Source organism: Platichthys flesus, chromosome 3 (genome assembly GCF_949316205.1).
Source record: "Platichthys flesus chromosome 3, fPlaFle2.1, whole genome shotgun sequence".
Lineage (NCBI taxonomy): Eukaryota > Metazoa > Chordata > Actinopteri > Pleuronectiformes > Pleuronectidae > Platichthys > Platichthys flesus.
Genome location: NC_084947.1, coordinates 4,302,039 through 4,327,660, shown reverse-complemented (window position 1 = coordinate 4,327,660; position 25,622 = coordinate 4,302,039). Strand labels below are relative to the sequence as shown.

At 46.0% G+C, this 25,622-nt stretch overlaps 1 protein-coding gene across 1 annotated transcript in view; it reads right to left on the bottom strand.

Moving 5' to 3' along the window:
- rtn4r (reticulon 4 receptor) overlaps positions 1-24,577 on the bottom strand; it is a 42,132-nt gene extending 17,555 nt beyond the window's left edge. The window contains exon 1 of the mRNA XM_062380090.1: positions 24,053-24,577. Within this exon, the coding sequence (XP_062236074.1) occupies positions 24,053-24,074 (22 nt within the window). The 5' untranslated portion in view covers positions 24,075-24,577. The remainder of the gene's footprint in view (positions 1-24,052) is intronic.
- Between the last annotated feature and the right edge of the window lie 1,045 nt (positions 24,578-25,622).

Below are 25,622 nucleotides of genomic sequence, written 5' to 3'. Positions count from 1 at the left end.
AATTCATCCACCTTGTTAATATTTTAGAAAGAGGGGCCTCTTGGGAGTTATCATCCATAACAAGCCCACTCATCCTCCCCGGGGACCGTGCTGCCTACATGCTTGCGCTGATGCTGGTTTCCTGCAAATACATTTCTTGCCACGGCAGCATTGCCCGGGGAGTTTTGCTGAACCTCGTGATCTCCACAGAACTGTCAAACGGCTGTGGATCTCAGGCAACTGTAGTACAAAGTGTCCCCTAACAAGGCGTTTAATATTTCACCAGTTATCCATTGGAAACAGTCAAGGACAATCCTTTCAGTCTTGCCGCTTTAATTTGGTGCAAAACACTTTTAGCGAGGCATTATGAGGGTCCTTGAGTAAATATTTAAAAAAAGGCGTGCAAGGAGAAATATTTTAGAACACAACAGGGAAGGCTTCAGTATGCAGGGAGGTATAGAGTCGGTATAAAGCAGCGTGGAGCATGATATAGTGGCATTTATAAGCGCTGATAAGGCTCACACAGCGGAGGGGATCTACTGTGGGAAGTCGGTTCTGCAGTAAAACCCATCCTGCATGATGCGGCACTTTGTAGCACTCACCCTCTGCAGGGAGAAGCGTAGAACACCATCTGTTCCCTGATCCCCAGCAACAACAACAGACAGACACACGCAGCAGCAGACAGACCAGCAGACACAGGCGGGTACCACTCCCGCACCAGCAAATCATTGTGGGTAAAACCCGGTGGGGGGGCAGTTACACGGATGCATGGCAGCTAAACGCGGGATGAAAGCAGTCATCAGCTGCTAGGATTTGATCAGGAGGCCTGAGCTGACACCACGCTCCCAGGAATGATGCAAATTGAGGCAGACACTGCAAAGGAGCCGCCGCGCAATGAGAGAGAGTCGATGGCAAAGCGGGCGGGATGAAGGGAGATGATGGGCTGGGGCGAGAGAGAGAGAGAGAGAGAGAAAGTGGCCACCACACACTGAGGGGGCCACAACATGGAGGATACAAGCGAGGGGGAATAAGGGGGGGAAAGAGAGCGGGCGTATCGAAAGAGACAGCGAGCACCATCAGAGACTTGACAGGGTGTGCAGGGGGCACAGGGAGCGGGGGGGGGGGGGGGGGGGGGGGGGGGGAGAGCGTGAACGATTTGGGGATGCAATCCATTTTTAATCCGAGATGCCAGACGTCTACACCACTCGCCTCAATCAGAATGCTAAGTAGCCCCGATGAATGTTATTTTTGGATTAAGATTAATGCGGGTGGCTCGGCACATGCAAGCCCACACCAAAACATTTGTGAGCAACGTGTGAGTGCAGGCGTGTGCCACTGCAGAGCAAACACGTACACACAATCTAAAGTGGAGGATGGAAGAGGGCAGTGATCTAATTGTCCAAATATGCTATGGACATGAGAGGAAGGCTGTAGCTTGCCCCCTAGTGTTCATCCCAGGCCCTGATGGCAGAGGAGCAGCCGAGTGCAAAGACGTCTCCATCTTAACGAGGCATTAGGTCTGTTATTACATCGTAAACTCAGATTTTCATAACACAAGCCCAGGAAAGTCCACAAATAGGGGGATGTCAGTATGTGACCTGTTTTCAGCAGATGCTCTTGAAATATTGATTCCTCAGTGCAGGTATCTGACTTTTCTACTCTCGTTTCTAGATAGTGATGCACAAAAGCAAGTTTGCATTGAAATCCATCAACGTCACTATTAAGATGAATATATTAATAGTTTCACTATACTTCAATGTATATTATACTTGATAATAATTGTAATATGATATGATTTCTGGGAAAGGGTACTTACAGGAGATAGATAGACACTTGAATCCATATCTATTTGATTTAATATGAAACAAGTATGTTGATGAATAAATAATATCCTGCAACAAAAGCCATTAAAAAACGATGTCCCACAGTGAGTAAAACAAATAGGTCGACATCTTCATGGCTCATGGTTAATGTGCCTGTGGATCAAAGTCAGCACCACATTAATAGAAAGATTCATTATTTGACAGATAAAAAAGGATGCGATGCATTCACGAAAACCTTTTTCCACAATTCTCCATTTTGTATTGCCAGCAGCAGATTTTATTAAATAATGAGCCGTGATTCAACTAAGATGATTAATCAGTTTATGAAAACAAGTTATTTGAAACGTACAAAACTTTAAACGAACAATATGAATATCATGGCACCAGAACCATCATCTCCCCCTAAACCCGAGCAAGAGGTCTTGTGCCTAAACCCTCGACCCGTTAACCAAACGTCAATCATCGTCACCATTACTACAAAGTTCTTGTTTCCCCACCGCCCCACATCATGGAGGACCAGTATGGCCCAGTTGTCATTCCCACTGAGCATAAAACCCTGGGGAGAAATGTCCGCAGTGCTCTTTGTCTCCATGCAGTTCATTTATATTTTGTTAACATTTTCCAGCTGCACACGCAGGCAATACCTGCCTGTGTGTGTCCATCCGTGTGTGTGTGTGTGTGTGTATAGCATATTCATGAGAGACGTTATCGCTGTGTCCGTGCAGTATTCACCAGAGAGACGCTCTTAACTGGTTTTGTCTCTTGCATCACTTTGTTTTGAGATAAGCTTTAGTGTCTGACAGCTCAAATCCCTCTAGTCGATGGTAGAAAAGGCAAATCATGGCAAAGTGACAGAAGCAGCTTAGCTGTCGGCTTAATGGTTATCACTGGTGTTTCTGTTTTTTTTATAGATATTAGTGAACGCTGTCAATAGTCCTAATTAAGGTAGATTCCAATAATCAAAACGTTGTCACGACAGGATTCCTCCTCCGGTGAGGTGATTATTTCAGCCGACGAGAGGAACTAAACGCTGATCGATAATCCATTTGTAAACAAAATGGTGACCTTAAACAGGAGCACAGCTATGATAAGATACCATGGATTTTATTTGTGGAATGACACGGATCGAAATGGACCAAAGTGCATGAACCCTTCCGTTAATATTTGTACTTGATAAATCACATCCTCCCAAGATGTCTTCAAAAATGTCTAAACACTAAGAACTGCACTTTAATACTGAGTTGAGAACGAGAATCACGCCTGATCGATAGAGGGAACCTGCATGTTCGGTGAAGTGATAAACGCGTCATGTAACAAAACTAGTTTAGCTTGAAATAAAGGCTTTTGTCTCCTGTTTTATTATAACTTTCATATATTATTCAACACCAGCACACATGGATCATTGTGACCACAGCACTAAACACAAACATCCTCAGATCCTTCCTGACGCATGCAAATGGTGCACACGCCCCGGGGCAGCCTCCACCCACGCAGCTTACATCACTATTATATTTGTTTGATATGTTAAGTTATTTCTATTTTAGGTCTTTTATCGACCTAATGTACAGCAACATATGTAGCCTAAAGGAGTTTGCGTAGAAAAACATTAAATATGCCACAGAGCCGTTTTACTGCAGTGAGAAAACATCCTGCGGCTTCTTAACCTCGGCCGTCTTCTGACCTTTCAGGCAAAGTCCCTCGTCCCATCGTTCAAAGTCGAACTAGCGCAGGACTTCTGACGCAGCGGCCGTGAGCGGCGGCGTGTTCTGTCGTCTTCTGGTGTTTAGTTCATTCAGTCCCGGACGTCTGCGGGAAGGACACTCTCCTTCACGGCTGCTGCAGGCTTCATGTTATATAGATGCAGCTGTGCATTGTGTCGGTCGTGTTGCATGATTCATCAGCTCATCTATAAATCATAAGAATAATCGTGCAACATTTTTCAAAAAATCTCATTGACTCCAATGTATTAATAAGAAAAGTAGTGAATAAATCTTAGCACCACTTTGCCCAGGATCGTGTTTGTCATCGTGGACATATGCACTGGGGCCGGGGTGGAGCAGTGTTATCACTGTGTTACTCGAAGTGTGTTTCTATTTCTTGTTTCCCACGTTTTGCCGTCTGGGAACCGAAACAATGGAAACCCAGAGAGTCGACCTCCCTGGCTCCCAGTCAGGGTTTTGTGTCCAATGAGCACGGTAACGCAGATCAGCCTTTGCTCTCACAGGTAGTGCTGGACAAAACCATCTTTCCCATCAGAAGTCCTGGAACCATTTCTGTCTCACTCCTTTTAGCTGTTTTGTCTCCGGTCTCCTCTTCTCGTTTATGATTTAACACCAACCCCCGATGACCCGCTGATATTTGGACCAGTTATTTCCACTTCCCTCGCTGGAAGGAACTGGTTGTTTTACACAAAGCTCCTCTACACAGTGAAGATACAGAAGGTGAAAGGGTCACGCATGATTCTCTCAAAGGAACGAGTCTCATATTCAATGAATTTCCTCTGGTGTCTCACCCGAGAGCTTGTTCCCACACTGGAGTCGGCCGGTCACTACACATCTGGACACGGAGGTTACGACCTCATGTCTCCGCTCCGGATCAGTGTGACCAGAGGATCCTATATGTACAAGATAAGCACCTGCCCTTTATTACTTAAGCAGCCTATTAACTGGGTGTTGTACAATCTCTTTTTTGTGACGGCTGCCCTCTGATACCGCCGGCAGAGCTCAGGAGTGAAAACGCAAAGCCGTCACTTTATTGCACGGAGAGACAGAGTTTATGGATTATAGTTTTCTTCTTCTATATTTCTCCTAAAATGAATATCACAGGACAAGACGGGGATAAGCAAACAACAGCAGGGAATCCACTTGGACTTTTCTAACGTCTTATCCGTCCTTTTGGGTTTGAAATAGGATTTTTTTTTTTTGGGGGGGGGGCATTTCCACGTGTGTTCATAGTCAAAGGGTTTTATTTCTGTGAGAAGCTTGAATGACCAGCTACACATCATTGGCAGCAGAAGGTTAATAGTCCGAGTGCATGGGGAAAAAAATGACTCAAACATCAATGCTCAGTGGTGTCACCTTCGCTAATTCCATTATTCAAACTCCAGTATTTCCTGCCCTGCCAATAGGATCTGGCACCGACAGTGTGCCGCTCTTCAAGACGAGTAACGACGAGCTGAACTTATCTGATGGGACCTCACACTGGAATCGACAGTTTGAAGATCAGGGCTCAGGTCGCCGCTGAGAGTCTATTCCCCCCGAAAAGAGCTTCTACTTCCCTGCGACACACTCCCCCAAAACGCAGTCAATAAAGTATCTGCTCACCAGGAGAGCGTGACAGCCGGAGAGATGAGACCCCATCAATCATGTGCACCCCCGATAGCCTCTCCGCAGCTCGGATCAAACAGGGAGCGCGGAGTGGCAGCTCTTTAAAACGCCGCCGAGCAGCCAACTGGAGACCTTCTCCATCCTTCTTATTCGGAGACGGGTCAAGAGGTCATTATCCCTCAAGAACTTTTTAGGTTTTTTCACTTCTGTGCCGAATGAGAACCACACGCTCTCTGAATTCCAAATTCGTTTCATGAACTCAAGCTCAATTTTCGTGGAGGCAATTTCTCTTTGCCCCTGGACCTTCAGAAGCAGAAGAAGAAATCACATGCTGTGTAGGTTTCTGACTTCAGGAAAAGGACGAGATTAAAAGAGCCCTTTAAAGACAGCTCCTCGCCCCCTCATCCCGAGGCAGCTTCCACTTCCCCTCCCGCCTTTTCGTTGTCACGTCCCATTTCTGCCATAACAAACTTTGCTGAAATGCAAAAGGAGGTGTGTGATGAGCCCAAACCCGTTCTGGCACCGGGCCCCCCAGGGCGGCTTCAGAGCAGCGGCAGCAGCTGTTGTGCTCCGGCGACTGTTTACTGTGGATGTCACCCGGAATAGGAACACGTGTCTGTGAGCCACGCTGCCGTCACGTTACCGGGGAATCATGGAACTCCTTTTGAGGCACTTTGTTGGTGGTGGTGTGAATGTGTTTAGACAGAAGCCCCACGCTGACTCCTGACCCACTTTCCCTCTCGGAGCCGTGTTTTGACGTTGGCTGTCCAACACGCTGCACGCTGCCATTTGGCATTTTGCGGCGGTCAAGTCCAATCTTTTCACATTTCAAATTTCACATTCAAATATCATCGTCTTGTGCCTCGTTCTCTCCGGTTTAAACTTACACCAGAGGGTTTTCAGAGGAGGACAAAACTCACTAGATGTGAACTCTGATGCTCAGTGGATCTTCTTCTTCTCATCAGTTAAAAGTAAACTTTTCTCTCCTGTGCTGCTCTTATTAATTAGTACAGTTATCTGCCTTCATGATAATATTCAGTCTGAGAACGGTGAAATAATGAATAATCTGTGATTCGTTCATCTCATCAGCTCCACGCGTGGCAGGTGTGTTCTTAGAGGCCTGAGGAAGTGCAGAGTCTAATGTATGAACAACAACTTGTCCAAAGACGTTGAATAAACAGGTGACCAGCACGGAGCAGCAAGGAAAAATGATTCTGCACTTCAGGGTTCTGAGTACAGCTTCACTGAACTTTGATAGGACCGGCACTTTGTGCAGCAGCGGGGGTGCAGCCTCAGGGTTCTGCAGCCTGAGTCCTGCCGCAGGTCTTCACTCGCTAACGCTCAATTACTGAAGGTCACTTTGACAGTTTCAGGCAGAAAACTACAACCAGCATCACAACTAGACCAAGTATACAGGTGTAGAAGAGGCTCTGCATCAGCAACACAACCAAACTTGATGATCCTAGCTTCACTTTTTCAAGTTTTTTCTCCTTTTCTTAGTTTTATATTATTGTCAACTTTTTGAATGATGTGCTGAAGCTTTTGCAGGAATATATATAGGGGATGTTTTTGTGTTTTTATATGTTTTTCAACCATTATTTATATGACTCACCGAGAACAAAAACAAGCAATTCATTCATTGGTTCAGTCGGTCAGAGCTGCCAACAGGACATGTCCATAATGATAATCCCTCAATGCACAGAAGAGTAACGTGTGGATGCAAACCAGGGTTTGAACAGCAGGAAGGATCAATTCTTCCTCTTGGCCTCACTTTGTGTTAACTCAGACTGCTCGTGTGTCTTGCTTCTTTTTCCAAGAACTCAGGACTTAACTCGGTGAGAGCCGCGTTATTAAAGAAGACAAGGTGACGGCCTGAGCTGCGTGAAATGAACTTTTTTTCCTCTTTGCAGTGAATCTCGACACATCACCGAGGCTGCGTCCAGCTGTGTGGGTCAGTGAAAACCCACCGACTCATCCATCTCTCCTCCCCCTCACGCTGAGAGACTGAAGGCATCGGCCACTTTCATCTGTTTTCATCACCTTCTCCCAGACAGAGAACCTGTCTCACCACCTCCTCGGGGGGTCACCGCCACAATGTGCAGTTACTGACACAAATATACCACATTCTCATTTATCTACATAATTCCCTCGTTTCTAAGTCGATACGCTGTCGGTTATCCCCCTCACTGTGCCGTCAATACTTCCATGCATACCACATGTGTCCATCTGGTTAACATGGAGGTGAATGGAGTCGGACGGGAGATTGAGGATTCTAAAGTCGGGATAAAGACCCTTATGTAAAGTAGCGTGAGGCAAACAAGGATTGCAGAGGACAGCATTAGGATGCACGCTTCCCCCTCGCCTCCTCAGTCGTTCTCCGATCCTGGAGTTCTCCCGCTGCAGTCTGATCTTCTGTTCCATCGCCAGCCCGGCAACATCATCCTCCAAGATTCCTTTATTCCCCCGTTTTATCTTCAACACGACGGCGGCGGCGGCTGAAATCTGCTCTTGAGAAGCTAAGGAAGATGTTGTGACACTCAGTCTCGAGGAGGAGGAGGAGGAGGAGGAGGTGGAGGAGGAGGTGGAGGTGGTACGTGCGCTCCTGCCGAGGGGACACGGTTAAATCTGTGTGACAAGTTTCAAGACACAAACACAGACGGCAGAGAAAGTTTCAAAGCTGCACAAGGCCGTCGAAATGTATACGGAGCTGGGGTGACACAACAGACAACCCTTGTGTTGTTTATGTTGTGCGGTGTCAGTCAATCCAGAGTCTCTGCCTTTCCCTGCTGATCTAAAAGAGAAAGCCTAAAAGAAGCCAGCTCGGACTTTTATGGTCTTTATTTAAAAACTCTCTTGGTATTCAGAACAAGCTGCACTCGGATTCTCTCAGTTTTAATTTCCACGTCGCATTCGGGAGCCGGCGTCGACTCATCAGAGGATCATATCTTATTTTTAAAAGAAAACAACCGGAGTGGGGGGGAGCAGCTGCAAGTCGTGAGTTTTTTGTTGTCGACCTGGAAACATTCATTAAAGTCGTTATTCGCGGTGTTTACCGAGACTATTCTGCGAACCGGGGAATTTGCATCGGCCACCTGGGAATCCTACAAATTCACAAAGCACCTCTCCCCGGTAAATATTGAGATTTTGTGTTATTAGTGTTATTAGTTTTTTTTCTCCCAACAAACACTCAAATAATAATTTCTCTCAACAGGCAGGAAAATAACAATACGGCTCGACAGGTTCCATTTCACACACGTCTCATTTTATCCAAGCTGAACGTTAACAAAGCTGACAGGACCAGGATTGAACCATTAAACCTGTAACTAATCTTTTTATTTTATCTACAACCAGTTATAATTAACATGAGTCTGCTAGAATTAGGGTTTTTATTGAGGTATCACATGGTTTGGATTGATCCAATAAAACGTGGCGAGGACCAGAATAGAGAAGCAGGTGCAGCGGCTGAGAGAGACGTTTGTTTTTCATGCCGATCAGCGTCTTCCTCTCCTTCCATTGTGTTTCTGATATTTGAGGTTCACCTCAGTTGCGTCCCGTTTTAATTTGGGCTGGCATCCTTGAAATTAAAGCGAGAGATAAAAGGGAAACTGCCGCTATGTTAATATCTCTTTGAAGATGGAGTCAATCTGGCAGCAGAATGGCTGGCCCCTTGTTTTCCTTCCGTTATCCAGCCCAGTGGATAAGAGTCGATATCTGCAGACTCAGCTCGGCAGCCGCTCACCTGAGGTGGAGCAGCTCTCAGAACCTGCTGCTTTCATCTTGCCCCTTGTGACAGAAACAAGGTTTTGTTTAGTCTGTATTTTCAAATCTACATCTGGACACTGAATATTTATCCACGTGATTTCTGCTCATTCCCGAGTACGTCCCAGCAGAGGGAGACGCACTGCACCTGGCTGCACCTCACCCCCACAGTGTGTTCGATGGGAATGTGTGTGTTTATCACGTTCTGCTCTCCTGCCTGTGGTCGTCCACTGTTTCCGAAATAATGGCTGCACAGTAATAACGGCTACGTGTGCGCAGTCGCAGCCATTATGGAAGCCCTTCATGCATTTAACCTGCTTAATCCTCCATTAGAATTTCAGATAATGAAAATGTTACAAAGTAGAAACAACCTGGTACATTACTGGCGCAAAACTCAGTTAATTGCCAGACACTTTATGCAAATTCTGATGATGTAACCTATAATTTCTCCCCAGAGTTACCGTTGAGAAAAGCTCCAACGCGAGGCAGCGTTTCACCAAACAGTGAAAGACAAATGAGTCTCAGGCTGCTGCTGCAAAACAGCCTTTCTCTTGACTTCTGCAAAATGCATTAGAGTTCTTCAACCTGTCAAAGTAAAAAAAAGTTAGTAGCCTTTGCATTCATGCAGGTGCTTAGAAGTTCGATTCCCCACTTAAGTTAAACAATGGAGCTCTTCTCATGTCATATTAACACCGGCACATCTTCTGCACCTCTTGTTTCATTGCTGACATTTTTTATCTTTTCCTCAAAGACAGCTTTTGAACTAAAAAGTGAAATCTGAGGTTTTGATCACACCCGTCTCGGCGCGCCGCACCCTGGCCTCCATTTTGTCTCAGAACTGGCGAACGCGTCACGCTGCGACTTTAATACCAAGTTAATTACTATCATCTTGACCTGCCGGTAAAATTAGACCGGCTGCCGCTGCCGCTGCCGCACGTGCTTCTGGTATCTGTGCAAAACTGCATTAGCGTGTGCCCCCTGTAATGGCTTTAATTAGTGGTAAACGGAGCTGATTCTCATGTTAAGTGGATGAGGATTCAATCCTGTAATACAGTCCCAATATGCACGGCTATCTGATTGAGAAGGAGGGGCGGTGAGGGGTGGTTTGCACAGCGAAGGCAGAGGGAGGGCTGCACACTCCCATCCAGTAAAAAATAAGGTATCACATATTCCAGAGGCAGCACTCGCTCACTGCTCTGATATGAAAAGTAGATAATTAGAGAGCTGCCGCGCCGACCCAGGAATCTTTCTAGACGAGTTGTTTCAATGTCAGTTGCGTAATGTTCAAGGAAAGTTTCCACTGGAGCGGATGAGACGTCAACAGGGTCTATTGTCTGCGCAGTGAGGGGGGAGTCTTCTTCCTGTCATCATAAAGTAAACATGTCCTTGGGATGAGTGGAAAGAAATATGGCTCCAGCGAAATTGGGGTAAAACAAATAACAAAAGGGAAAAAACATAGGCCTGTTATTCAGCAACCTCACGAGAATAAAAGAGGATTCCCACACAAACACATCACAGCTATCGATCACAATGTTTTCCCCAATAATCACTTCTCCAATAATGATCATAAAAACCTTGCAGACTCAGTAAATGAAGCTGCTTTGAGGAAGGCCCATAAAGTCAATGTCAGTAAACCATATCTGCTTCCGGCCGCTCATCTGCAATAAAGGGTCCAGTCTCCATTTGCTGAGTGATGCCGGGGCCGGTGGTGAGGTGCACTGCTCTCACACTGGAGGCTGTTTATGGTTTCTAATGCACCGTGGCTATGGCTTTTGAAAATAACAGGCCTCTGGATGACGACACTGTGTGCAGATCGACTCCGTTGACGGGAAACACTGTGATACCGCGGATGACCTCCCTGAGTTTCCGAATGTTTACGTCTTAAGGGTTCTTAATGGAGCCCAGCCTGTACATTAAGTTTCCGGCTGACCAGAAGATTTGCTCACGGATCGAAGTGAATTCTTTAAGAAGCAACAAAACAGGAATCCCGATCAGTTTCTCCTCTTCCCCCTGAAACTCCCAAATCAACCATCAGAGCAGGAACTTAACGGATCTATAAAAAAACTGCCGAGTGATAAAACAGGGACTACTTCAAAACACAGATTACAAACTACATCCATTCATTATCTCGACCACTTATTCTTCAATGGTCGGCTGGAAGGGGGCTGGAGCCAATCCCAGCTGATGAGAGGTAAACCCTGGACAGGTCTCCAGCCCAGTGACACACCTATGGCCTCGACCTGCATGTCTGTGGACTGTAGAAGTAGACGCCAAAAACAACTCAGCTGATTTGTCAGGCTCCTATCACATGACCTCATTCCAGAAGAAAACAACAGGCCTCGGTCTCGGCTAGAACGAAGCAATGGATAACCAATCACAGCTGACCCTGTTGTCTTTGCTATTTACAATCTAACGACGGCTTTCATGTGGAGGAAATGAACTATTGTCTGAAGAATCTGTGACAATTCCAATATAGCAGGACATCCATGTGTGGGACGTGAAATTCGTTTTTAAGTGTGTAAGTGTTTGAAATTAGCGTGTTTATGGTGTCTGCGGAGGGAGCACCGGAGCGTCCAGAGAAGAGCCCCTCTGACACATGGGGGAAAACATGCAAACTCCACCCAGGCTGCTCTGGGATGTGAACCAGGAACCTTCACACTGTGAGGTCACAGAGATATTTACAGATTACCAGGACAAAAAATATAAATATAGGACTAATTCTGTTGAGAATACTTGGGATACCTGACTTTTGTATTTTGAAAAAAGAAAAGCTGAATGAAAAATGAGAGGTTTTTGGATCACGCTTGATAACCGGAGTAACAAGGACATTTCTTCATATTTTTTTTTTTCTGGAAGGACACGTTTCTTTTCAGCTACAAGTGCTGGATTCTTTGAGCCCTGAGAATAGAATTCCTTTCCCCTCTGTGTTTTTGTGAAGGACAAAAAAACATCTCAGCAGCGAGAGATTCCAACCTTGACTCTGCAGCTTGAATACAAATGTCTAAATATTACCTGCACTTTAAATTGTATACAGATTTTTGTATTTATCTAAATCAAGGACTTATATTTATACATTTCACATTGGGTTTGTGATGTCCATGGTGATTGCCTCCTTCAATTCTCCTATTATTATTTTCTGAAATGTATTCATCCGTGTTTTTATATTGAATACTCTCTGTGTTGTGATTCTCTCTGCTTGTTCCCAAAATAGCCGTAATGTTGACATATGGATGTTTGAGGCCTTTATCCCGAGCTCTTTCTCTCTATTTTTATATGTTTGATTGCTCTGTGGTGTAATTGGTTTTAAAAAGCAGCCACTGTGGAATATACACTGCAGCGTCTCTGATGAAGTAGTTTAATGTGGAAGATGCCGATGTTTGCAGAAAGACATTTGATCACTGGAGCTGCATTTCCTTTCCTTCATCCTGCTGTTAATTTATATAAGTGAAAACCCTGAAATGTAAGGTTGCTCCTGCATCAACTCATAGAGGAAGCATTTCCCTGTGTTCCCAGTGGTCAGGTTCTTTCAGGGTGAAGAGTTTCTTGCTCTAATTTCCTCCGTCAGTCCGGAGCTAGTCAACAACACACGAGAGAAAAACCACGGGAGGGTGGACGTCTTCAGGCGAAAGGTTTATCTCGCTCCTGAGTTAACAATGGAAACATGTACTCGCCCCGACTGGAAATCAAGTCCACATCTTAAACATTGTGCGAGTCGGGAAGCAGTGGGGGGGCCCCATCAGCCAGTGTGTGTGTGTTGATGCACAAAATAAAAGACACTGCTTTCTCTCTCTCTCTCTCTCTCTCTCTCTCTCATATTTCTCCGCCTATTCATGCGATGCCTTTTAAAGGCATGGTGGGAATCGCTTCACAGTCGGGCACGAAACTCAATATGCTAATGCCCTCCAAGGGAGCGATGGAGGGGGAGAAAACATAACCTGTCAATTACCCGCGGCAAAACCACTGAAAGATTTATTGAAAACCCGCGAGAAATTTGCACTTGACAAAAGGCCTTAAACACACGATACATCAAAACACAGGCCGCCATTTGGTTTGACTAATTAACCTCCTCAGACTCAATAGCATCAAGTGGAATCACATTGAGAAGCACATGAGGCTGTAGATTCTTTAATTACTCCCTGAGAGTCCCGGGTGGACTTTGTTCGATCCATACGTCTTAGTTTTGAAACAGCATTTTAAATTCAGAATTACGTTTGATTCAGAATTACGTTGTTTTATCTAACGCAATGACTATGTGTGCTTTTTATTTCATTTTCAAAACTAAATGGATCTCCGTCCACACGAACGTTTAAGTCAAGTCATCAAGTCGGAACTGAATAAACAGAAGCCAACGTGTGAGATTGCGTCTTTGTTTACATCAAAGTTTTGTACGACAACAGACAAAAGACTGTACACAATTTATTCTATTCTATTGTATGATATAAGAACTATGACCAAGATAAATATATGAAACTATAAAAATATGAATATACTATAGGTGGGATAATACAGTAGTAAAAAAAGTAACAGTGTAGTGCAAATGTTCAAATGTTATAATTTTCAGTGGTTGGAGGAGGGTGGGTGGCAGTCCAAGCCAGGGTGGAGGGGGGAAGTAAAGTCACTGGAGAAGGTGTGTGGGGGTTGGGGGGGGGGGGGGGGGGGGGGGGGGGGGGGGGCTGCTGCTATCACTGTGATATCACTAAGCGTGTAAGTTTCCTTAGAAGTTTATGTAAAAATGTAAACCACCAACATGATTGGAGTTAATTGTCTCAATCTTTAGTTTCAAGTCTTTTTCAACACAGAATGGAGTTGATTTTCTCATTGTGGTCCATTTAGGGTCAGATAAACTTTTAAAGGGGAGTATGCACCATATGATTGACAGCTTGTACCATCCAATTGGTAAAGGTCGCAGGTGGAGGTGGGCAGGTCTCCAGATACGGCTTATTGTGGTTCAGAAAACCAAGATGGAGCAAAATTACTTTTTGAAGAATCAAAAATCAACACGCATACTCTCTACAAGACACCTGGAAGGGACCGCTCGTCCCGGTGGTGCCACCCCCCCCCCCCCCCCCCCCCCCCCCCCCCCGGCTGAGGAGCTAAACGCGGCACAGCGGTACCATCAGGATTGGGATCAGACTATTTCATTTCTCACACAGACATCATCGAGATCCCCTCGGTGTAATTTGTTTACAGCTCGGAGATGGAGCGTTGGCAGCGCTCGTCTCCCTCCCTGGAATAATCGCTGTGATGATCGGCTTTGGCGGGAACACGTACAGGCATGTGAAAAAATCACAAGCACCATTTCTGATCAGAGGTTGTGGAAACGCAGCCAAGTCGAGGACGATCGTCTCGCTCATCAGATGAGTGTGCGTTCACGTCTTCCATCGACTCTAATGCACTTAGAGCTGCACTGCAGGATCTGGATTCTCCTGCTTCCATCCTGCACTGCTCCCTCAAATAACCATGGGCGATATTTTTCAAACAGATAAATTTCCATCCTGAGAGTCTGTTGTTGCTACAAATCAGAAGAGGAGAAGGAATGGGATCTATATTTTCTGCTTTTAACTGTAGGATTTGCACAGGAAGTGATGCTTGTTGGGATTCGAGCAGCATTGATGGGAATAAATAACAAATAACAGGAGGTTGTCATGATTGTTTTCTTATGACTGAGTGTTAGGCTCGTTTCAAGGTAAAAATATATATTAATTTTAAGAGAGAAAGTCAATTATAATACAAGAATAATCTGGTCATCAGGAAAACTTATTTTGAATGAGAAATAATTAAATATATAGAGGATGATGCCGATCCCCACTTCAACATTAAACATAGCCTAAAATGATTACATTATTTTATTGTTACGACTTTAGTCTTGTGAAATTAAAATTTTTTCTCACAGTAGCACGACTTCTTCTAGATTACAACTGGACTTATGTGATATAAAGACTTGTTTCCCCTGTGGTTTGCCCCTCAAGGATTATTATACACTACACACTGGAACTGACGCTTCCAAAACCAAAATTAAAAAAGTGAAGACGTCAAACAAACATAACTTTTAGTTTAAAAACCAACAACAGCTCACTGTACATTTTGTTTAACCTAAAAAAAGGTTCATGACCCGAGCTCTGGGTACGATTATGACTCGGATGGTTTTTCTGGTTCGTGGATTTAAATCCACGGGCGACATATGGTCCAGCTGTCCATGTGAACCTCATCAGGAGGAGGAAAATCCACATCGGCTTGTCTCCTGCTGGCCACGACGACTCACCCTCCAGCATCACCCCCCCCCCCCCTCCTCCTCACCACTTCCCCTGAGCCAGCAGATTACAGATATCATTATAAAGACGTCCTGGCAGGCTGGCTGCGGTCACATTTAATTTGCCGGGGTCTGATATGTACACAAGATATTCAGCATTTACACCTGAGAGTGAAGACAGAGAGATGAGCGACAGTTTGTGTGTCTGTCTGTCTGTGTGTCTGTGTGTGTGTGCATGTGCGTGTGTGTGTGTGTGAGAGAGTGTGAGTAACAGAATTAGTGGCCGACACAATGCAAGGGGAGCGAGAGAAAGTAAAAAGTGAAAGGAAGGATTGTAAAGAATCAGAGGGAATGAGCACGAAGAAAAGAAGAGAAGCAGCGAAACACACACTTGACAGATTTGCATTTTAATAAGAATAACCCACTTCGGGGCCCCTGAGACGACGGAGGCCTGATTCACACGGACGGTAACAACATCATAGAGAGAGAGCTGCCTCTTTCCTTCATACTGTATTTTGGCCTTATTCAGTTACAAGCAGATAAACAATAGTGTTGCTCTTTCAAAGTGCCGGTTAGAGGCGGCTGGTGCTGCTGCAGACACGTGGGATCGCCCATTGATTCCACTTCTTATGCTGCCGAGCGTCTGCAGAAAGTCTCACTCTGCTCCTGCAGCGGTGGCAGGATTATGCCACCCCCCCCCCCCCTCCCGCAATTGAGGACATTGATTTTTGTATGAAAGGAAGTTATATCTGCCACCTGAAATTTGTGCGATTCTTGTATGAAAAGACCAGCGGAAAACGGTTTAGGTGTTATATATATATATATATATATGTTTAGCACCTATGGAACGAGCCTTTCACATCTACAAGGGATCACTTTTCCCCCCGTGCCTGCGAGTGACAGACGGTTTCTCTTTGAAGGAGCCCCCCCCCCTGTATATATCTCAGCTGAACTGGTGCCCGAGAGAGAGATGCTGTTGTGGATGTACTGCAACTTGTCTGAGGGGCTCAGTTCCTCCTCAAACTTTGATGGGAGTATGGCAAAATGTAAAATGCAGGATTCTGTCTGATTAAGATTAAGATGCATTTATTCGTCCCAAACACATGCACAGACATGCAAAGGCACACTCATGCAGGTAGGGATATTTAACCTCTGCTTTTAACCCATCTGGTGCAGGACACACAGAGCAGTGAGCGACCATGTACGGCGCTCGGGGAGCAGATGTTGCGGGAGTAAGGTGCCTTGCTCAGGGGCACTAGACAGGGTAGGGAGACTCTTGGATTTTTGGACAGATCAATCCAGGTTCATCTTTATGTTGTCTCTCCTTGGATTCGAACCAGAGACCAACCAGAGACCTTCTCTGCCCAAAGTCCAAGTTTCTGCCACTAGACCACGGCCTGTACTAATGAATATTTGTTATAGTATATTGACTAATATAATATTGACTCACATCTCACGTATTTCACAGCCGTCGCCTCCTGCCAAAGAAATCTGATAATTCCACTTGATGTTTTACATATTAAAAAAAAAAAAAAAAATAATAATTTGTCTGAGATGTTTCTTTTCCTCCACAAATCTTCAATTATCTCATTAGTTATTCTTAAAAAATCACATCTGCTCCTGCCGGATAATAGATGTTTTCCCACTTTGATGAGAAGGTCTGATCTCGGTGGACGCACGCTCTCCGGAGCTTTCAGGTTTCCACATCACGCTCGTGTAAGATCCTGATCGTCCTCCAAAAACTGTGAGTCACAACTTGACTGTGTGTGTGTGCAGAGACGACTCGAGCAGATAAACGTCCCATCGAAGGTCGGTGATCCAAGTGAACCAGGAAAAAACTCAGACGACCTGATTTGTGTTGGGGACAATCTGTCAAAATGAAACCTCCCGATATGGACTTTTTATTTCTCTTTTTATTTCTTTTAACTTATTTATTGTTTAAGTAGATTTGAGGATGCGATAGTGCAGAGTCCCGGCACTGGAGGGACGGATAGATACAATAGCAATTCAGCTTTCTATCCATCTAATTTATGGTTTGTCTAGCCTCTCGCTCTGAGTGAGCCGCCCTCCCTGTCATTAAACGGGATCCTTACTCCATCATCTCAAGGTGCCTCTTTTCCTTTCACCCCCGCACTGTGCAGCTCTCCTTTGAAGGCTCGCTGCAATATGCACCGTGTGACTTCAGCCCACTGTATTTGTCCTTCACACGGAGGAAACAACAACAACAATATAAGCAGCTACTTATGCAAGTCACAGAGGCCCTGTGAAGTGGCTCTTTAGAATGTGGCCATTAGTGGAGATAAATAATGAGAAGAGTATAGCATCCAACAATTCATACCGTATAGAAAGTTGCCCCCCCCCCCCCCCCCCCAGTGGCTTAAGAGCCTCCGTGATGTGTTGCCAGGGTTTTGACGCAGCATCAAAAAACACCGACTCCCATCTGTCGAGTTTGCAAACTAGTCAGGCAGCCTCACACAGGATGATCAGAAGAATTGGTGGGGAGTCCATTTTGCATCACTAACACTAATGAGATCAACATGGCTAAAAATACCAGAGAATATTAATTCATCCACGGGGGGGAAGCCAAAAAGTAAATAAATAAAAAATCAGTGCTTCCTCCTCAGGATATCCTCCTGCCCCGAAAAAAAAAGAACATTCAGATGAGGATTTCACAGGCCTGCAGATGGAAGCAGATGAGTGTAGCTATCTATCTATTGGATCGGTCGGTCACTCCATCCACCTGAGGGGCCCTGCAGCCGGCAGACTAGAGGAGCGGCGTGCGGGGGGGGCCCTGACTTATAAGGAACGACAACGACTCCATCCATGCGTCTAATTTAAGAGCGGCTTCTGCTCCGTCTAATTAATAATTTACTGGGCCATCAGTCAACCTCCCCTTTGTGGTATAATCAGCGTCTTCATCGCTCAGGCACAACCCGGCGCACACACACTCTCTCACGTCCGCGGTGGGATTAGAGCGAGCATGCAACTTTCATGGGCACACGGTCGGAGGAGGAGAGGGGGGGCATGGCGAGTTTCCGAGAGAGCGACCGAGAGAGAGACAACACTGTTTTTTTGGGGGGGAGGACAAATTAGCAGGCTCTGTTTGTGCATGCAGTCGTGTAATGTTATTGCCGTGTCACAGGAATCAACAGATGAATATTCACCTCCCCTGGGGGGGGGGGGGTTGGGGCATCCGGGCTGGCTCAGCCGGTCGCTGTGTGTCACGACTCTGGTGTGAACGCAGCCCTGGTGGAAGGGGCTGGGCATCCGCTTCCTCTGCTGTGGCATGTGTTGGCATCACGATTATGATACAGTCACAAGGGATTTGGGTAAAAAACACGGTGAATAAATCCCCCCCCCCCCCCAATAAAGACTCCACCCACTTCACTGCCCGAACGTTGCGTAACAACAATTAATCTGGCCTCGCCTCCTCTCCCACGCCCTCCTTAAGAACTCTTACTCTAACTCTTACTGACATCTCATATTCTTCTTTAAGAGGAGAGGGGGTGCAGGGGGGGGCGGTGGTTCTCTTCTTCAGTGGGATTCTGCTCGTTGTCCCTCCGAATATTCTGACAGTACAATAATGATAACCCACAAAGAGGATTAAGGACTGGTAATCTGGGGGAATGGTGGATTCCATTTCTGCTTCTTTCTCTATTTTTTTCCCCCCTTAGCTTCTCTGTGTAAACAAATAGAATTTTACTCGTTTATCCACTTAGTCCCTCTGTCTTGCTGATTAGCAGTGAAGGGCTGGGAGACTGGGATAACCTACAGCGGATGGTTCCAAGGATATCTGAGGCCAGCACGCCTCTGTGGGTATCAGTGGGGATCGCTCTGTGTGTGTGTGTGTGTGTGGGCAAGGATGTCTTTGCATGCACCGTATAAACAATTGCAGTTGCTGCTTGAGGGGCGCGGCCAATTAAAAGAAGCCCCCCCGAAGGAGCTCGCTCATCAGGATGCAGGGAACACAGCAGATCCGCTCTCAGATAGCCTCCTGCAGTCTGTCACTGTAACTAAAGCATTAACACCAGCTCAGCTCTGTGCCATAAAGCACTGACATCTTCATGCTTTAGACTTTGAGCAGTCAATCAGCTCACAGCAGAACACGACACGACACACACACACACACACACACACACAGACACACACACACACACACACACGTTCTATCTGATCCACTGTAACAAACACTTATTCAGAGCAGCATTACAGAATAACATTCCATTCAAATTACAAACCAACGTCCATAAAATGGGTCATAAAACTGTAATAAAATGTAAACCACTGTGATATTTTGCATTGATAATGTACAGTGTAACTAAGCCGCCATCCACAAACCCAATAATGATCAGTCCTCCGGTTGTGCACAACGCTGTGGATCCATTTCCGAGGATTGAAAATCTCTTTCTGCGACGTTTTAAACACCGTTATCAAAGAGTTACGATCTGCTGCTAAGAAGCTTTGATTATCAATCTGAGCGAACACGTAAACGTGTAATTGGATGGGGGATGTCATCGACTCGCGAGGTAAACAAACAGATTCTGCTGTTAGGGAACAAGGAATTCAGTGTCGAGCAGATAACACAAAGACGAGTGGAGGTCTGAAGAGCACCGGGCCGCCGACAGTGTGATGCTGGTGTGCAGCAGGTCACAGCAGAATGGGTTCACCTCCATGTGACGTGTTCTCAGGTCGCATTCAAACCTTGTTGAATGCGACAGCTGGGAGATAACCCCCGATGACCCTGAGACCCTCATCGACCTCTAGTGGCAGAGGTGAGACATGTCACAAGCAGGTAAATGCTCTGTATTTACATATTGGGCCTTTAGTCTTGATGTACACTCAAGGTTTTGCCATTTACCCATTCATACACACATTCATACACTGCTGGCACGGCCATCAGGGTCAATGTGGGATCCAGTATCTTGCCCAAGGACACTAGGGCATGCGGAATGAAGGAGACGGGGATCGAACCGTCAGCTTAGAGGTCGACCTGCTCTATCTCCTGAGCCCCAGGAGTGTGAGGCTCAAGCAGGGAAGTTATTCAATATGCTGATGATTGACACCTGTTCATAAATAAAATGAGGATTTGAACCTGTTTTCAAACTTGTTTACACATTATTGATGATAAATAATAAACTTTCATTAACCGCTATCTCTATCATTGCTGCTGTTTTCATAAGAGACCTGCTCATAGCTCTCTGTTCTTACTAATCCCACAGTTGTTTGCACGCTATTCAGATCTGCTAGTTACTTAAGCTTAGCAGCTTTCCTCCCTCTCTTTCTCTCCCTGTAACTCTCCTCTGCTAACTCGCCCTCCTTTAGCAATAATGCTAGCCTACGTGTAAACGATGTAGCAATGGAGGCAGGGCTCAGTGAATTAGAGGCGTGACTCTGCACAATGGAAAGCTTTGTCAAAAAGACGCATTCACACAAATGTGTCATGTCCCTGTGGCTGGGGACATGTCCCCCCACCTCTTGAAATGGACGGTTTAGTCCTCATTTCTTTTTTAAATTCGGAGGAAATGTGCAAATTTATAAAAACAAATAACAAATGGTGGCTTCAGTTGAATTCATTAGCAGTCCATTTGGAGTACAGTGGCCTTTTGGGGGACCTGCGTGGGTTTAGTTAATTCAGTCCTTGTCGAGTGTTTGAGCGAACAGCACCTGTGTGTTACTGCTGCTACTCAGAGTTACACACATGCTACAGGTATGTGAGTCCTTGTTCAAGTGTCCCGATGAGCTCAGCTTTGCAGTATTGGGTTAGAAAGCAGGGTCCTTTGACTCCTCCTTCTGATATAGAAGCCAATACTGCATCACTGCTACTTCAAAGCAGAACAAAAGGAGGAAAACACGATGCCTCACGTCGAGCAGAAAGTCGTGAACACCAAATTCAAGTCAACTCAAGTATTTCATCAACTTTAGTCAAGGAACTCTAAAGTCCTTCAGTTTGAGACTTGAGCCAAACGACTTGACTCGGGTCCCCAGCCTCTGTGCCGGTGACCAGGAGGAACGGCGAGGACATTAGCGGGATTTATTACGTCCTCTCCTTGGAGCGGCAAAGGTAATGAGGCTTATTAGTCTTCATAGTTGAAAGGTCTTGCTCATACATCCTCGATTGTTAAAGACTTGAATAAATGAGACCGGAGGGACTGGAAGGGTCTTGAGATTCAGGCCGAGAACCAGAAATGTGTTTGCCCGGTGGAGTAATCAGTGAGTATTGATCAAGGAATGTTCCCAGCTACAGATGATAGTGATTTAAATAAAAGGAGGAATTTAGAAATGTTACATTCAAGTTGTGCTTCTTATCCAAATCACTATCTTTAGCCAATTAAGATGAAACAAACCTCAACTGGAGATCACAAGAATGAAAACTAATTTCCTCACTGGCTGAATTTCAGGAGCTGCTAATTCTTTTTTCTCCACATTTCCGCAGCTCCCATGCAGTTTCCCTGCTGTCGAGATGAGAGACGCTGAGGGGAAGCCCCTGGTGGCGAGTCAGACGCATGGCAGGCGCGAAAAAATTGCATAACCTTCGCACTCTTGAATATTACATGCGTTCCTTCTTCCTCTCTCAACGTCTCCCTTTTCCCTTCACTGCCTCTCCTTTCCCCAGACCTCCACATACACACTCACAGAGCCACCACACGCACATTATCCCTCACACACACTGTGCAGCCATACAAACACACAGATGGATCAATTTCACCATGTTGTATCAGTAATTCTGCCATTGTTATCATCTGACTGCATGCCAATTTTATATTCATGGCTTTACATGTTCCAAATAATTATCTCACGTCTTCAGCTGCTGCATCTTGTGCCCTATTTTTTGAAACACGGGGCAGAGTTCTTTGGCAAAACAATGACAAAGTTAACTAATTGACGAAAAAAAAAAAAAAAAAAAGCCCGCCCTCGTTATGTAGTGGTTTAAAACATCCAAGGAGAAAACTTTCAGTTCCATCATAATGGTTGTATCCATTCATTTGGGCTTTATTGGCTTTGCTTGGCAGCCGACTGGGAGCAACAGCCCCCCCCCCCCCGAGCAACAACTTTCCCACAGAGGCATTTGATCATATGCTGACTGGCTGGAAAACAGTGTAAATTAAAGTCCCACCTCTCTCTGACACTTTAAACACAAGACACGACAGGTCATATTTTCTCCCGCCAAATCAGGAGCCTGAGAGAAGGATCCCAATTATAATTTCAACAAGGGGAGGGGGGAGGGGGGGGTTACTGTAGGTGTAAGTCAGTTGATCGGTGATAAATCACACCAGCAGTTGGATGATGAGAACCTTCCTGAAGGGACCCAGAGTCTTTCTGTGCCAATGGAGGGGTGTGCACTGGAATTTGCATCACCCCCTGACATATCAAAGAGAATGCACGAGTGGATGTGCCTCTTCGCATCTCACAACTAGGAAAAAAATCTAAATTAATCTGGAGCTGTGTGACCATAATCCCATGGTTTCAGCCGAGTAATGAACAATGTGAGGAAGAGGGAGTGTGCATGTTGCGTAAGGATTGTGTGTGTTTATGTGTGTGTGTGTGTGTGTGTGTGTGTGGGTGGGTGGGTGTGTGTCTGTGTGTATTTGTATGTGTATGCATTTTGTTGGCTCTTGGGGACCTTTTCCAGTGAAGGCGCTGACCTTGTCTGGAGCAGTTTTCCTCACGAGGACTAATGAGGCAAAGTGTCATTTGTGAGATGGAAACTGGTTAAGATCAGGGGTTGAGTTACAAATTGAACTGTCCACTGGAAGACATTGACCTAACAAGGATAGCTTTGCAAATGTGTGTGTGTGTGTGTGTGTGTGTGTGTGTGTGCGTGTGTGTGTGTGTGTGTGTGTGTGTGTTTGTGTGTGTGTTGTGAGGCAGTGCCTGCAGGGGTGGGGCAGGGTGGAGATGAAGGTTTTCCACCAACTCATGATGGAACAAATTGGATGTTGTGCACATGCACTTATCTCATATGGTTTTTACTAAACAACGCACGCAACATATCACTGTACCCCCCCCCCCCCCCCCTCACACACTGCATTAGACACGGTAACACAACCAGGCCTGCAGAAACACACGCACTGACACGCCAGGTGCTACTTCCTCCCCTGCCCTCGCATGCACACACAGCCTGAAGCAGCCGCTGCTGCCAAGAAACGAAGTTCTTAGCCATTTCCGGCGGGGGATGAAGACGAGCCTGTGATTATGAGAGAATCAGGTCCGGTCGGTGGAAGCTGTGGAGGCCCGGCTTCCTCTCACGCACCCTGAGTGGGACGATGCCACAAACAACAACAGTTATGAGCCAAGAAGCTGGTTGGTTATTACTGAGCCGCCAAGCGCGCCATCTGCAGACTTCTTCACAAAAAAGCTCAGGCTACAGCTTCCACAGGGGCTGGAGCGGATACCCCGGGTTAAGTTGCTATATCACGCACAGCATATTGACCACCACTGTCGCGCACGGGCACGCGCATGGCACAAGAGGAGGGAGGAGGAGGAGAAGGAGGAGGAGGAGGAGGAGGAGGAATAAAGGGACGTGCACAAAAATCTGCCCTGAATTATGACTCAATTAAGAGCCACTGAGTCAAGGTCGTTTACAGCCGCAACATCCATAACTGGCATCGACTGGGCTTGTTAGTCCGCAGCAAAAAACACAAGGTTCACTTGTTACTGTGCAGATTAGGTGTATGTGTGTGTGTGTGTGTGTGTGTGTGTGTGTGTGTGTGTGTGTGTATGTGTTTCTCATATTGCGCACATTATCAGTGATGCACCAGATCAGCCAAACCCTGGAGGAGCAGGAGAGTAACTCCAATTAGGACGTGTGATTTATCTCCTGCTGCCCGATGTGGGCTTCATCAGTGCGCATTAACCCGTGTGCTTCAAACTTTACAGAGAGGTGAACCTATTGTCCGATGTGCAGCCGTACTCACCATCAATAATAACGGTCTTCATGATTAAAATGGGGCTGAAAATCCAGAAGCTGTAAAATCCAAGGCGAGTGAATCCCAGCGTGCGCAGAGACCGAAAGGGTATCCGACGTTTATTGCAATGTTGTGGGTGATTGCAAATCCAGTGCACGGCGGGAGACGGACAGGCTGAAGCACCCCGGCACCCTTCAAACTTTACCCGTAGGTCTTCCCGAGTGGGGAGACGCGGCTCCGGCTGCACCCGAGCTCAGTCATTTGGGCGAGGGGTTCAGAAACAGGATAGTCAGCAATAAACATCCAACTTGGGATCGCACCAGTCGACACCTCCCCAAAAAAAGATAAAGGACGCGCAAACAGCTCCCGGAGAAGGGGAGCTCGAAGTGTGGAGAGGAGGAGAAGTGGAGAATCAGCGGCGCAGGCGAAGACGCACAATTTGATCCATCTTTTCAAATCGCAGCAGCAAATCCAGTCCGATCACTTGCCCCGTGGTATATTTCCCAAGTACACAGAGAAAAGTGTTCGTTGGATGCGCACTGGTGCGCGTTAGTGTGCGTTTACCACAGGAAGATGGGAAAGGGAGGGCGGGGCAGCGAGGTGAGAGAGGGAGAAAGAGAGAAAGAGAGAGAGGGAGAGGGGAGAGAGAGGGGGGGGTGTGAGAGATAGAGAGAGAATTCAAAGATGAATGTTTTATTGATCTGTATCACGCTGCAAAAGATATTTCTTTTAACTCTCGAAGTGGAATTTGAAATCTTCCCAGTCGAAGGAGATGTGATTAATTAATTTCCTCTGCCTGGTTCCAGATATCTGCTGTTGTTTCCAGACGATCCCCTGACGCGAGTGAACACACACACACACACACACACACACACGCACATCTTGGAAGATGCGCAGTTTTTACATAACTGATGGACTTTCGGGATTTGGAGGGATGGAGCAGAGACCGGGTGATTCATCCACTCAGACATTTCTTGCAGCGCAGGGGCTGCACTCTGATGAATGTTTTATGTGCACGGGGTGGTGGGTTGATGGTGGTGGTGATGGTGGGAGGGTAGGAAGGTGACGTGAGGCGAATCTATTTGGATCGGACACGGCCAGGCACGCACATGCATACGAAACCCCCCCCCCCCACACACACCCTCCCGGGGAGTGGACGATTTGGCTGCTCCGATGTGCAAGGAGGAGTTGTTAAAAACCGACAGAGAGAAAACAAACAACACTCACACACGCATACACACACACACACAAACACACACACACACACACACACACACAAACACACACGTACACACATACACACACACGCCTCTGCTTGGTTATTAAACTGACAAAATAACCTGGGACTGTTTCTAAAAGGTTCTCATGCTGTCAGCTGGTAAAATAGTTTCTGATTTCCTTACTATCATTTATTGGGATTATCTTGAAATAACTTTTTTATATTATTTGTATTGTTGATGTTTTTTGTCCACATTAGAAATCAAAGTACCCGCGAGCACAGCTTGTTCTCCAACATAACACATTCTTTTTTTAAATGCATTTGACGTGTTAACAGTTGCTGATCGGACCACTGAGCAGT